Here is a 13,662-nt window from a genome sequence, read left to right on the forward strand (position 1 = left end):
CTTTGTACTACCAAATTAAATAAATATAAAAAAGGAACTGAAATCAATCCGTTTCAATTTAAATGTAAACATTTTCAGAAATGGCAGAATTTACTTTTTTGATATAGCTTTAGAAAGGAACCATTGATTAAAAATATATATTTAATGCTGTTCTCTTTTAAAATAATGGAGATGGATTTTTTTTTCTGAGAAAAAGTTGTCTCACAGAAGAATCTGGAAAGTGACAGGACCTGAATTATTACTTGTGATTAATGCTCCTTTTGTTTTACAGTGGGAAAGCCAATTGTTGTGGAACAGAACCACACCCCTTCAAACCAAGAGATTGAAGCACTGCATGACAAATACATTGAGGCATTAAATGAATTATTTGAAGAAAATAAAGGTCATTATGGAATTCCAGAAGCAGAACATCTATGTTTCAGTTGAATTTCACGTTTGAGCACCTGAATTAACAAGCAAATCCAGTCATGCTGGATGGTTTGAGCTATTGAGTACTTAGTTACAGATGAATCCCAATTCATTGAATCATATTGAAGACCATTTTACACTCTCATTAGCAGTAATGCTCAACATGATTTAACAATTCTACACCAATCAGCCAAAACATTATGACCACCTGCCTAATATGCTGTTGGTCCTCCGTGTGCCGTTAAACCAGCGCCGACCCACAGAGGCATAGATTCTACAAGACCCTGGAAGGTGTACTGTGGTATCTGGCACCAAAACATTAGCAGCAGATCCTTCAAGTCCTGTAAGTTGCGAGCTGGAGCCGCTGTGGATCGGACTTGTCGATCCAGCACATTCCACAGATGCTCAATCGGATTGAAATCTGGAGAATTTGGAGGCCAGGGCAACACCGTGAACACTTCTTCATGTTCCTCAAACCATTCCCGAACAAAGTATGTTGTGTGGCAGGGCGCATTATCCTGCTGAAAGAGGCCACTGCCATCAGGGAATACCATTGCTATGAAGGGGTGTACCTGGTCTGCAACAATATTTAGGTGTGTGACACCTAAATGTGTCAAATTGATGTCCACATGAATGTCCGGACCCAGGGTTTCCCAGTAGAACATTGCCCAGAGCATCACACTCCCTCCACCGGCTTGTCGTCTTCCCACAGTCGGTTCGGACCAGACGGGATAGCCTTCGTTGCCCTCGCGCATCGATGAGCCTTGGGCGCCCAACACCCTTTCACCGGTTTGTGGTTTGTCCCTCCTCGGACCACTGTCGGTAGGTACTCACTACTGCTGACTGGGAGCACCCCACAAGCCTTGCGGTTTCAGAGATGCTCTGACCCAGTCATCTGGCCATAACAATTTGGCCCTTGTCAAAGTCGCTCAGGTCTTTACTCCTGCCCATTTCTCCTGCATCCAACACATCAACTTGAAGAACTGACTGTTCACTTGCTGCCTAACATATCCCACCCCTTGACTGGTGCCATTGTAACAAGATAATCAATGTTATTCACTTTGCCTGTCAGTTGTCATAATGTTTTGGCTGATCGATGTATGTTCACCACAAAATACTAATGTAGAAAGACTGGTATAAGATCTGTGTATGTGAGTATTTGATGAACAGCACTTTACAAGTATTAACTAGAGAGATATTCCTTTCCAAGGTCACACTTCAGAAGCTCGCATGTGTAAAATGTATTTAATGTTTGCACCATGTTATTAGCTGAAATTGAGATTAAATGTTTACTGCAGAATAATTTTAAAATCACATTGCCCATTGCAAAGAACTTCTGATTAATTATTATTAAGTTACGGATAGAAAATATGTATCAAAATATTGTTCAGGTGACAGTAGATGCAAGAAGTTTAACTATTGCAAGAAATCCCCACTTTTTAATCAAGCGAATCTTAGGGCAGCACGGTGGCGCGGCAGTAGAGTTGCTGCCTTACAGCGAATGCAGCGCCGGAGACCCGGTTCAATCCTGACTACGGGCACTGTTTATACGTTCTCCCCATGACCAGTGTGGGTTTTCTCCGAGATTTTCAGTTTCCTCCCACACTCCAAAGATGTAAAGGTTTTGAGGTTAATTGGCTTGGTAGATGTAAATTGTCCCTAGTGGGTATAGGATAGTGTTAATGTGCAGGAATCGCTGGTCGGCACAGACCCGGTGTGCCAAAAGGGCTTGTTTACGCGCTGTATCTCTAAACTAAACTAAACACAATACAACCATTCATGTGCCATAAAAGAATATCTCTGTCCACATCATAGTGTCTGACTGTTACCTTATCACCTCATGAAATTAAAATCCAAAGACTTGGTGTATTTTTTAAATGTATCATATCAGTATGAAGAACTCACATTTAATCATTTGTCAAATTGAAGTCGAAGTAGCTGTTTCAAAATAAACGGTGAAAGAAAGAGAATGACATCGTTGTAAGTATTTTCATAAAAAACTAGAAAATTTAATGTTTAAAATAAATCATGTAAAGTTACTGTTAAGTTTATATGGCAGATCTTGTTTCATTTCATTCTAAGGATATTGTTACTGTAAAATATATATTTTTAAATTCTGTAAAATATTCAAGTCTGTTTAAACCTGTAAGTTAATCTGTAACTAAAGTTCATTCCGCAAAACATTCCCAATATTCATTTTATTAAATAAACTCAAAATCATTTCAATTATTCCTATTTGGATTGGATTGTTTCTGCAGCAATTTCCCTATTTTGCAATTAAAAATACCTGACAAGTATTTAATCGAACTAATATGGAGGTTTACAAGATCCTTAGGGGCATAGAAAGGATAGAAAGACAGTCTTTTTCCCAGCATAAGGGATTTTGGAACTCGAGGGCACAGTTTTAAGGTGAGTGCAAAACAATGTAATGGCATTCTGAGGGATTTGTTTTACAACCCAGAAGGTGGTGGTTAAATGAGGAAAGCAGTTAGAAAAAGTGACAGAAGCAAAACAATTACAATGCTCAAAACACTTTTGGACTTGGAAAGGAAAGCTGTAAAGGGATATGGACCTAATGCAGGCAAATCGGATTCAGGTAGATAGCATCATAGTCAGCATGGATGAGTTGGACTGAAGGGCCTTTTTCTGTGCTGTACAGCTCTATGACTGTATGATTTGCTTATCATAAAACCACATTGTTGCATGCTTTGTGATTCTCCAAGTGTCCCGTTATCAAGTCCTTAAAATTGGATTTTTGTATTTTCTCCAATTATATGCTAACCAACATATGCATATCCCTTTTTTCTTTCTCATTTTTCTCATTAACGGGGTTTAAATTTCCTGTGAGCTGGGTTTGATCCTGACTACGGGTGCTGTCTACCGAGAATGTATGATCTCCCTGTGACCACATGAGTTTTCTCCGGTTTCCTCCCACATGCCAAAGTCGTGCAGATTTGTAGGTTAATTCGCTTCAGTAAATAGTCCCTAGTGTGCAGGTTAGTGTATGGGTGATTGTTGGCCAGTGTGGACTCGTTGTGCCAAAGCACCTGTTTCCATGCCGTATTGGTAAATTAAATTAAACTAAATTTGTTTATGTTGTCAATAAGAGAACACAGTGACTCATAGTCAGCTCGAAGGAACTTGCTCCTGATAAAATATGGTCTAGTAGCCTTGTTTGCTTGCAGATGATCTCAAGGATGGGTGCGAAGAGCATAGGAAGAAATTTAAGCTTAGACTGACAGCAGTCTCCATTCGCGCTGTGATAGTGACGGCTATAAACCTATTGTGTGGGAAGGAACTGCAGATGCTGATTTAAACTGAAGATAGACAAAAAAAATTGGAGTAACTCAGTGGGACAGGCAGCATCTCTGGAAAGAAGGAATGGATGACGTTTCGGATCGAGACCCTTCTTCGGTCTCGACCACCCATTCCTTCTCTCCAGAGATGCTGCCTGTCCCGCTGAGTTACTCCAGCTTTTTTGTGTCTATCTTCGCTGTAAACCTATTCTTGTGTGAAGTTAATATGAAGACCAATATACAGTGCCCTCCATAATGTTTGGGACAAAGACCCGTCATTTATTTATTTGCCTCTGTACTCCACAATTTGAGATTTGTAATAGTATGGAGGGCGCTGTACATTTTCGATGACGGCCATTTCAAATTCATCAACGAGCCACGTGTGTGGGATTGAGCCACCCAATGCTAAATTGTCACTAATAATAATGCTGAACATACAATCCAATTTTATGACTGGAGTGCAATTTGCAATCCAATTGCAACATAGAATCCAATTTTATAATGACCATGTAGAAAAAATTGAGAATTTTCATTAGTTACAAAAGTTTTCTTTAGTCTTCTAATGTGAAGAAAGCAAATAATGTTCCAAAAATGTTTTTCTATATCAATGTGATAGTCAAGATACGTTAGCTAGTTTGTTGGGTGAGGCATAGATTGCTAGGCACTATGAGGTCAATGTTGGCAGCAGCTCATGGCTGAGCAGCTCGGAACTGCATGTTTGGGCGCGTTTTAAATCTCAATGAAAGGATTTCATCATATCACAGGCTCATTTGGAAATCACAGTGAGATTCCTATAGGGAATTCTCACATAAGCTTTCAGTTACTTACCTGGTGCAGCTGCAGATGGTGCTCTTACAGGGAAGTCCAGTTCGTAAGTTCTAGGAGCAGAATAAGGGCATTTGGCCGTTCAAGTGTCCTCCGCCATTATTTCCCTCTCAACCCCATTCTCCTGCCTTCACCCCATAACCCCTGACACCTTTACTAATCAAAAACCTGTAATTCTCCGCCTTAAAAATATCCAATGACTTGACCTCCATAGCTGTCTGCGGGAATGAATTCCACCGATTCACCACACTCTTAACTAAATAAATTCCTTCTCATCTCCTTTCTAAAGGTACGTCCTTTTATTCTGAGGTTATGGCATTAACAGCAACCAGTGGCCCAGTGCAGGTACCTCTCAAAACTGCACAATGTCATTGCATTCTGGACATCTGCACCTGCAGTACTGATAGAGCTGGACGTCAGGTGCAGGCACATCAGATCACCCACTCTTCCTCTAGATTCACAATTGAACCTTGGGTTATTTCACAACCGACTGAGTTGGAGGGATGGATACATGTTGTTTGGTTTTGGCTCCTTGGTTTGTTGAGGCAGGTAATTTGGCTTTGTTCATTTGAATGTGGATCCCAACTTTCATTAAAAGGTAATTTGTTTGTTTTTGTTTAACTTGTCCTTTATAATTAACAGTATCAGACTAGGCTCAGTCTGAAGAAGAGTCTCGAACCGAAATGTCACCTATCGGTTTTCTAGATATGCTGCCTGACTCACTGATTAGCTTCCAGAACTTTGTGTGTTTTTTAATGAACAAGCATCTGTAGTTCCTTGTTTATATTAGTAGCCTATGCCTTTTAATATTTAACTAAATGTCTATTACTTAAATCAATGTCAACAATTTTAAAGTATCTGATCGTGAGAGTTATTTTGAAACTTGTGCCGTGAAAGACCATCAGTGCAGTACTGAGCATGATGTCTTAGGAAATGGCGCCTGGAGTCTTGATCACGAGTCTGCGATTGGCTGAGACATCAAGGTTGCTGGAAACTGATGGCTAACATGAGAGCAAGATTGCCCAGTGTTGAAATACAAGCTATCACCTCTCTGTAATATTGTCTTTCTGCTGACAGGTTAGCACACAACAAAGCTTTTCACTGTAACTCGATACATGTGACCACAAACTAAACTGAACTCATATATATATATATATATATATGTATATATAATCAGACAAATAAACAATCAATAATAGTGCAAAGACAAAAATAATGCCCCCAAGTCTATGTAACGTCCAGGTTTAGGAGCAGCTTCTTTGCTACAGCCATCACTGCAACCTCCGAATAAGCTCTGAACTACATAGACTTGGGGGCATTGGTTTTGTCTTTTTGCACTATTAGTGTTTGTTTATATTTAAAAAAAAATATATAAAATATATATGTGTATATATATAATCATAGTATATATATATATATATCACATAATATATGTCCATTATATATATTATATATGCATTATATTATATACATATATATATTCACATATATTTATTATATATAATTATATACAATTAAATTCTTACAGCAACACAACAGAATATGTGAACATAGTAAACTAAACTAAATGAAAAACGAGGGGAAAAATCAGTATGTATATATATAATAATAATAATAATGTATTACATTTATATAGCGCTTTTCATACACTCAAAGACGCTTTACAGGGATTTAAAGAACATAGGGAAGTGAATAAATAGATAAATAAGTAAACGAACAGAGAAAGGAGACAGAAGGTGAGGTGACCTTCAGTGGTTGAAGGCAGTACTGAACAGGTGAGACTTCAGTGATGTTTTGAATGTGGTGAGTGAGGAGGAGTCTCAGACGGTTTGGGGTAGTGAGTTCCATAGGGTGGGAGCAGCGATGGAGAAAGCCCTGTCCCCCCAGGATCTGAGTTTGGTCCGGATTGGGGGGGGGATAGGAGATTGGCAGCAGCAGAGCGGAGGGTGCAGGTGGGAGTGTGCCTGTGGAGGAGGTCAGTCAGGTAGGATGAGACCAGGTTATGGAGGGCTTTGTAGGTCATGAGGAGGATTTTGTACTGGATTCTCTGGGGGATGGGGAGCCAGTGGAGTTTGTAAAGGACGGGGGTGATATGGTCACGGATCGGGGTGTGGGTGAGTAGACGGGCAGCGGAGTTTTGAATGTATTGAAGTTTACTGATGATTTTTGAGGGTGCGCCATAGAGGAGGCTGTTGCAGTAGTCCAGACGGGAGGTGATGAAGGCGTGGATGAGGGTTTCTGCAGCTGTGGAGGAGAGGGATGGACGGAGACGGGCAATGTTTTTGAGGTGGAAGAAGGCTGTCTTTGTGATGTGTTTGATGTGTTTGTCGAAGGAGAGGGTTTGATCAAAGATGATTCCAAGATTCCGGATGTGAGGGGAGGTGGATACTGGGAGACCATCAATATTGAGGATGAAGTTTTGGGTGGATTTGGTGAGCGTTTTTGGACCAATGATGATGATTTCAGATTTGTTGCAGTTGAGTTTGAGGAAATTTGATTGAAGCCAAGATTTTATTTCAGTGATGCAGTTTGTCAGTGTAGAGTGTGTGGTGGTGGAGATTGACTTGGTGGAGATGAGGAGCTGGATATCATCGGCGAAGCAGTGGAAGTTGAGACCATGACGGCGGATTAATTGACCAAGGGGGAACAGGTAGAGGATGAAGAGGAGGGGGCCAAGGACTGAGCCTTGGGGGACACCTTGGGAGAGGGGAGCGGTGGGGGATTTACAGTTGTTGATAGAGATGAACTGGTGCCTGTCAGAGAGGTAAGATTTGAACCAGGATAGGGTATAATTAAGGATAGGGTATAATTAGGGTATGATTAATATAATCATATTATATATATCATAATATATTTATATATTATATATACATGATGTGGTATATATATATTATATACATTATATTATATATATGTTCATATACATTCATTATATATAATTATATATATATTTATATATATACACATGCTGACATACATAAAAATCATAATGTATATGTTAATATAATCATATATTATATATATCATAATATATTTATATATTATATATACATGATGTGGTATATATATATTATATACATTATATTATATATATGTTCATATACGTTTATTATATATAATTATATATATGTTTATATATATACACATACTGATTTTTTTCTCGTTTTTCATTTAGTTTAGTTTACAGTGTACTATGTTCACATATTCTGTTGTGTTGCTGTAAGAATTTAATTGTTCTATCTGGGACATAAAACACTCTTGGCTAAGATCGGAAGTTATATCCCTACTGGACTCAGCCCCTCAATGAGAGATCGACCCCTTTGGCGGGATAACAAGGTGGGAGGGGGGACAAAGGAAAGCAGCGCGTGTCCGACTCACCGGGGGAGGGGCCGGGCCGGGCCGAGTCGAGCCGAGCCGTCGCCAGGCGCTGGCGTCGCCCTCCCCCCCGCGTCACGTAACCGTCCCCGCCCTCCGCACCTCTCGCCACCGTCCGATTTAAACGCATCACCGGCCTCTCCGCCAATGAGATTGTTGGTTCAGCCCCCACCAATCACGTCACTAGTCCACCCTTCAGTCAAGCTCGTCATTAGTTCAGTCTCCGCCAATCAAGTCACGGGTTCAGCCTCAACCTATCAGGTCACGGGTTCAGCCTCCCGCCAATCAGGTCACGGGTTCACCTTCCGCCAATCGGATCGCAGGATCGCCCTCCGCCAACCGTCGGTCCCACTGACGTCGCCGCCCAACGGCGCAGGCGCGCGACCTGGGCCGAGCGCGGCGACGGGGTGGCTGCAGGAACCGGTGAGTGCGGTCCGGGCTCGGGCATTGGAGTGCGTGCGTGTGTTCGGGGTGGGAGAGCGCGGCTCCAGCGGCGGCCCAGAGTCACTGCGAGGAGGTTGTGGCGAGGGTTCCGTTCAGGGTTCACAATCTGTGACCTCTCCACTCCCATCAAGCCGTTGCCGGGTAGAACCTGCGTTACTTGTCCTGTAGGGTAGGCCACCACCATATCAGCCTGCTGGCTGCCTCCCTCTGTGCTCAGGACGTCCTAGGGCCGCCTTTACAGGTATTTAACCCAGATGTTGCAGCCACACTAAAGGCCACCTCCTCCCCCTCCTCGAATATCTGCTGTAACTAGACGAGAGAGATGAATTGCAATCGTCACTCTTCACTGCACGATTAAATTAGTAATAGGCAATGAACCATGAGATTTCCTGGGCTCCTGTAATTAAGGCAGTGGTGGTAGGCGATGAGCGATGATTAAAGTCTCTTCATGTTCTTTTATAAATTTGCTGTAATCCAAGTCTTAACAGTTGTTACCCTTCTTTAAACGCTTTGAGATGGTGATGCTTGGACTAACAGGTGAAAATGAATTATCTGTAGTTAATATATGCAATCATCCTTAATGGTTTGTTACTGGTGACAAGGTGTACTGTTTCCTTTCACAAATATTAATAAACCTACTGGAATCTTATAACAATCCAAAGACCTTGGGGATTTGTTTTACTGATATTAGTTTTAACTTAATTCCCTAAATGACTTTTTGAAGTCTCTGGAATACGTGTCTATTAGACTAAAGCTTGCAGTACCTGAACTTGCCTGTTTCATTTGGGATGTGGTATCATCAGTACGTTTGAGTATAAATGTGTAAAATATGTATGCTGTGTAAATATCAGAAAATATTTACAGGAACATTGATTTGATGTGGAGATATATATATATATATATATATATATATATATATATATATATATATATAGTTGAGTTTATTGTCACCTGTACAAAGAGGAACAGGCACAATGAAATTCTTGCTTGCAGCAGTTATCATAGGCACAGGGAATCAGCCAGCACAAACAGTGGAAAGAAAGACTGCAAAAGGCAATATATTTGAGAAAAAAGAAGCAATTTGAAGCTTGCAGTAACTGACCTTTAACCTACCCTAGTCAGATAATCAGTGACTACTTCTAGCAGGAATCACTATGTAAACAATTGCAGGATTCCAGGTAACACTTTAATACGTGGTTTGTTTTTGTTTAAATTTGAATTGTATTTTTTGTATATAATTTTCCTCTGCAGTTCTACGGCAGAAGAAACTCAAGGGTCTACTTATCAAGGCAATTAGAATCTTGTGTCTCTAGTGTAAATGTTTCATTCCTTTTAATTTCTTCAGGCTCAGTCCACTTAATCTTCCATAAACAAATGTTGTTATCTTTTTCATTGTGTCAGTTTCAGTCCCTTTACCGTCAGGTTCAGTCCCATACATTACAAGTATGGAGCAGGATCACTTAGTTTTGTACATCATGCACCATCTAGCTTCTCTCTTCTCCCCCCCCCCCATCCCCTAAAAGAAACTGAAAACTAATGCTTTAAAGAAGAAACAATTAATTTTCGAAGATGATAATCTTCTTTCATTGTCCTGGACCAGGACTAAAATAAGCTGTTGAAGTTAAAAGGGAGAGGAATATCTCTGTACTATTTAAGAAGGACCCCCCCCCCCCCCAGAAAAAACATAATGTGACCTGTCGTGTATTTGCAGTGCAAGACATGATGGGTGGAGGGGTTAATGACATTGCTGGAGAGTGAGCCTTGTGTTCTTATGGGTCTGCTGTGCAATTGTGTGTGGGGATTTATTCTTGGTGTTTGATTCTGGTATGAATTTGTGCTCGGATCATAGAACTTCTGCTGAGAGAGAATTGGCCAGAATATGTTTAGTTTGATCAAGGGTATTCTGCTCTGGGCAAGTGTGGTGGAGAGCTTGTGGTTGGACAAAAGAGTCAGCTTATTATATCCTCAAATTAGTCATTTACAGACCGGCGACCGCGTCTTTTTGTTTGCCGAACAACATTATTAGCAAAACAGAGGTGCTTCAGTAATGATTATTTACTTGTTGAGGGACAAATGTGTGACTATCATTTTTGAATCACTGCCACTGAGTCCAATTCAATCGTATGTGCTGTGTGGAGTTTTTGTGTTCTCTCTGTGACTGTCTTGATTTATGCTGCATGCTGAGCTTTCCCTCCCACGTCTCAAAGATGTACTGCCTGGTTAATTGGCAACTGTAAGCTCTCCTAGGTGTGGTTAAGTTGCGAAAGGATCAAAAGGAAGTTGCATAGAACATTGGAGAAAATAAGTTGTAGGGCCACAGGGAAAAAGGAGTGGAAAATGGGACTGATGTGAGTGCTCTGTTTGGAGCCAATCTGGACCTGATGGGACTTGTGTTGTAATTATTTCGAACTTGTCGGAGCAAAGAATGTGGGGTTGGCTATCTTTTTCAAAGAACAATAGCTTGAAGTTAGTGAGGGCACAAGATGTGGATCCAAATATCACCATTCAGAGAGAAGTGAAAATGCAGTGGAGAATATTGAATTTAGTGCTTCAGGTGTTGAACTACAGTTTTCCGGCAGCCATTCCAATCCATTGGGGTGTCCAATGCTTTTGTTGCAGCTCAGGTATCGTAGCTTGCATAAAAAGTGAAAATGTTGGAGATACTCAGCACGTCACACAGCATCTTTGGTTCGAGGGAAAATGTTACTGATTAATGAACTTTCATCAGATTCAGCTAATTCAGACACAAACTACAGAAGCTGGTTATCTGAAATAGTATAATTTAGTGTACCAAGTCAACTGATCAGTTTTTGTACCTAAAGCGTGCATTGGATATTATTAGAAGGATGCCAGGGTCTGAAGATGTTGAGGTTGGAGTATGATTGAGAAGTGATGCTTGGAGTCACCTCGTGAATTGAATGGAGGTATTTTGCAAAGTGGTCGATCGGGTCTGAATTTGATTTTGCTGTTCAGCTGACACTCCATGCACGCTAGGGGCAATTTTAGAGGCTAATTACCCTCCTTTGGGGTAGGGGAGGGAATCGAAGCGCCCGATGAAATCCCCACAGAGGTTGGGCACACTCCACACATGCGGCACCCAAAGTTGAGATCCAACCCGAGTCTCTAGAGTTGTGCAGCAGTAGCTCTACCAGCTGCGGGACTATGTAGCTATTTGCATGTGCATTGCTATAATCCAGGTTCCTGCATTGCAGAAGATGCCTGCAGCCAGCAGATCCACCCTGCAGGTCACCTAACTTTGTTTGTGTATTTGAGCTATCCCATCAGTCAGACATTGTTGTGGTGTTGTGACTCACTGCTTTATCTTGGATGTATTTGGGAGGGCATGAAGTAAAAGAGTTGGGATAAGGGTAAGCATGAGAGTGCAGTGAAAAGGGAAGTACATGTTAGTGGCAGGAATGCAGTGCTGGGACATGGTTTGGAAATGGGTGGCCCACAGTTTCTAGTAATGTGGGGATTTCCACATTTATGCATGTACATGGAATAACCTAAAGATGCTGGTGTTTGTCGAAGGTGAGTTCAATGTGGGATTGCCTGTTAAAATACAACCCAAAAACAGATTTTCATAAATGTAGATTATGAAAATAATTCCAGTGATAGCTGCAAATAGGGGGAAAAAACAGCATTAATTTTAAATGTACATAATTGGAGTAAAATAAATTGAGTTAGCAAATTAATGCCCTCTACTGTAATATAAGTTAGTTCAACCAATTTTTAAATGAATGATGAGTTTGTCATGGAGGCTGCATACTGCTTCTGTTGTAGCTACTGAGATGTAAAAAGAATGGAACAATCAGAATAATTGTTGAAGAATTGGTGTGGAGAATCTAATATAGAACTCGAATATAGACAATACACTAATGTAACGGTTGTTTGACCCAACTCGTACGTGTCGACCGGGATGCCAACTCGAACTAGTTCTATTTGCCTATGTTTGGACCATATCCACTTAAATTTCCTATCTGAGAATCTGTCCAACCATTTTTCAACCGCTGTAATAGTACATGGCTCCACCACTTCCTCCAGCAGCCTTTTCAATGTACCCACTGCCCTCTAAAATAATATAACGAACCTGTCCCCTCCAGGTCTACTTTAAATCTTTCTGTTCTCACCTTAAACCCCTTGCCCTCTCGTTTTAGACTCCTCTACTCTGATGGAGTGGGGGAACATTTTAACCATCCATCTGACCTATGCCTCTCATGATTTTGTGAGGTTACCTTCAGACTCCATTGCAGTGTAAAGTCCAAACCAATCCAATCTCTCCTTATAACTCAAGCCCTCCAGATTTGTGGATCTCTGAATCTTTGATTGAATAGTTTGGGTCATTCCTGTTTTATTAAAATTACTTTTTTTTCTTCATACCTCGCTACTTAGTTTGATCATGGTTAATCTGATCTTAGCCTCGACTCCATTTCACACCTGATCCTCAAGCCTGAATTGCCCTTAGTCCGGCCATCATTTTATCTTGGCCTGCAAAAGTTTGCATCTGCTGTCTCTCGGGTAGACAGTTCCAGAGTTGAGAAGGCCCTCTCATTGCATTCCTAAATTGGGTTTCTCTTATGCAATTGTGCCTAAGTTCCAGATTCCTGAGAGTGTAAGCTTAATCATTCCATGCTTCTTCTCAGATATCTAGTGAACTTTGTGTGTAGTGCCTGCAGGACAAATGTGTGCTTAACTAAGAAGATACAAAGTATGTGTGTTCTTCCAGATGTATTCTCAGCAAAACACTGGTCTTCTCTGGTTAGAGAACACTCGCATAGCTAGTTTAGAGATACAGTGCTGAAACAGGCCCTTCGGCCCACCGAGTCTGAAACGACCAGCGATCCCCGCACATTGACACTACCCCACACACACTAGGGACAATTTACATTTATACTGAGCCAAATAAGCTACAAATCCCTATGTCTTTGGAGTGTGGGAGGAAACTGGCCTCGGAAAAAACCCACGCGGTCACGGGGAGAACATTACAAACTCCGTACAGACAGCACCCGTAGTCGGGATCAAACCTGCATCTCTGGCGCTGAAAGCGCTGTAAAGCAGCATCTCTACTACTGTGCCATCGTGGTACCTTCTTTGCTACAATAAAGAGTTGTATTTAATTTACTATTTAAAGATTTCATTCATTGCAATGAAGGGTGAGGAATGCATGTAGAGATTGTGTAATTAACAAGCAAGGGATTTAGAAGTTGTAGGTGGAACTCTTGTGCACCTGCGATCTTCTCTCTGGCCAGGGTGGCCACTGGATAATTCTCATCTCCAGCTTGTCAAACAAGAATGGTTTGATTTGAGGCATCCT

The 13,662-nt window shown here is 41.1% G+C and overlaps 2 protein-coding genes and 1 long non-coding RNA gene across 4 annotated transcripts in view; 2 read left to right on the forward strand and 1 right to left on the reverse strand.

Annotated features, from left to right (window-relative positions):
• Window positions 1–531, forward strand: part of mogat3a (monoacylglycerol O-acyltransferase 3a) — a 20,875-nt gene extending 20,344 nt beyond the window's left edge. Inside the window, exon 7 of the mRNA XM_078410045.1 lies at window positions 272–531. Coding sequence (XP_078266171.1) covers window positions 272–426 — 155 coding nt within the window. The 3' untranslated portion in view covers window positions 427–531. The remainder of the gene's footprint in view (window positions 1–271) is intronic.
• LOC144599270 (uncharacterized) overlaps window positions 1–8,015 on the reverse strand; it is a 21,031-nt gene extending 13,016 nt beyond the window's left edge. The window contains exon 1 of the long non-coding RNA XR_013547985.1: window positions 7,908–8,015. This is a non-coding gene — a long non-coding RNA (uncharacterized LOC144599270). The remainder of the gene's footprint in view (window positions 1–7,907) is intronic.
• A 225-nt stretch (window positions 8,016–8,240) lies between these two features.
• The window catches only part of acsl3a (acyl-CoA synthetase long chain family member 3a), a 63,583-nt gene continuing 58,161 nt past the window's right edge, over window positions 8,241–13,662 (forward strand). For both annotated transcript variants that reach the window (XM_078410833.1, XM_078410834.1), the window contains exon 1: window positions 8,241–8,327. The gene's annotated coding sequence lies outside the window, so the exon portion shown is untranslated. The remainder of the gene's footprint in view (window positions 8,328–13,662) is intronic.

This window comes from Rhinoraja longicauda, chromosome 13, assembly GCF_053455715.1.
Source record: "Rhinoraja longicauda isolate Sanriku21f chromosome 13, sRhiLon1.1, whole genome shotgun sequence".
In the NCBI taxonomy this organism is placed as follows: Eukaryota; Metazoa; Chordata; class Chondrichthyes; order Rajiformes; family Arhynchobatidae; genus Rhinoraja; species Rhinoraja longicauda.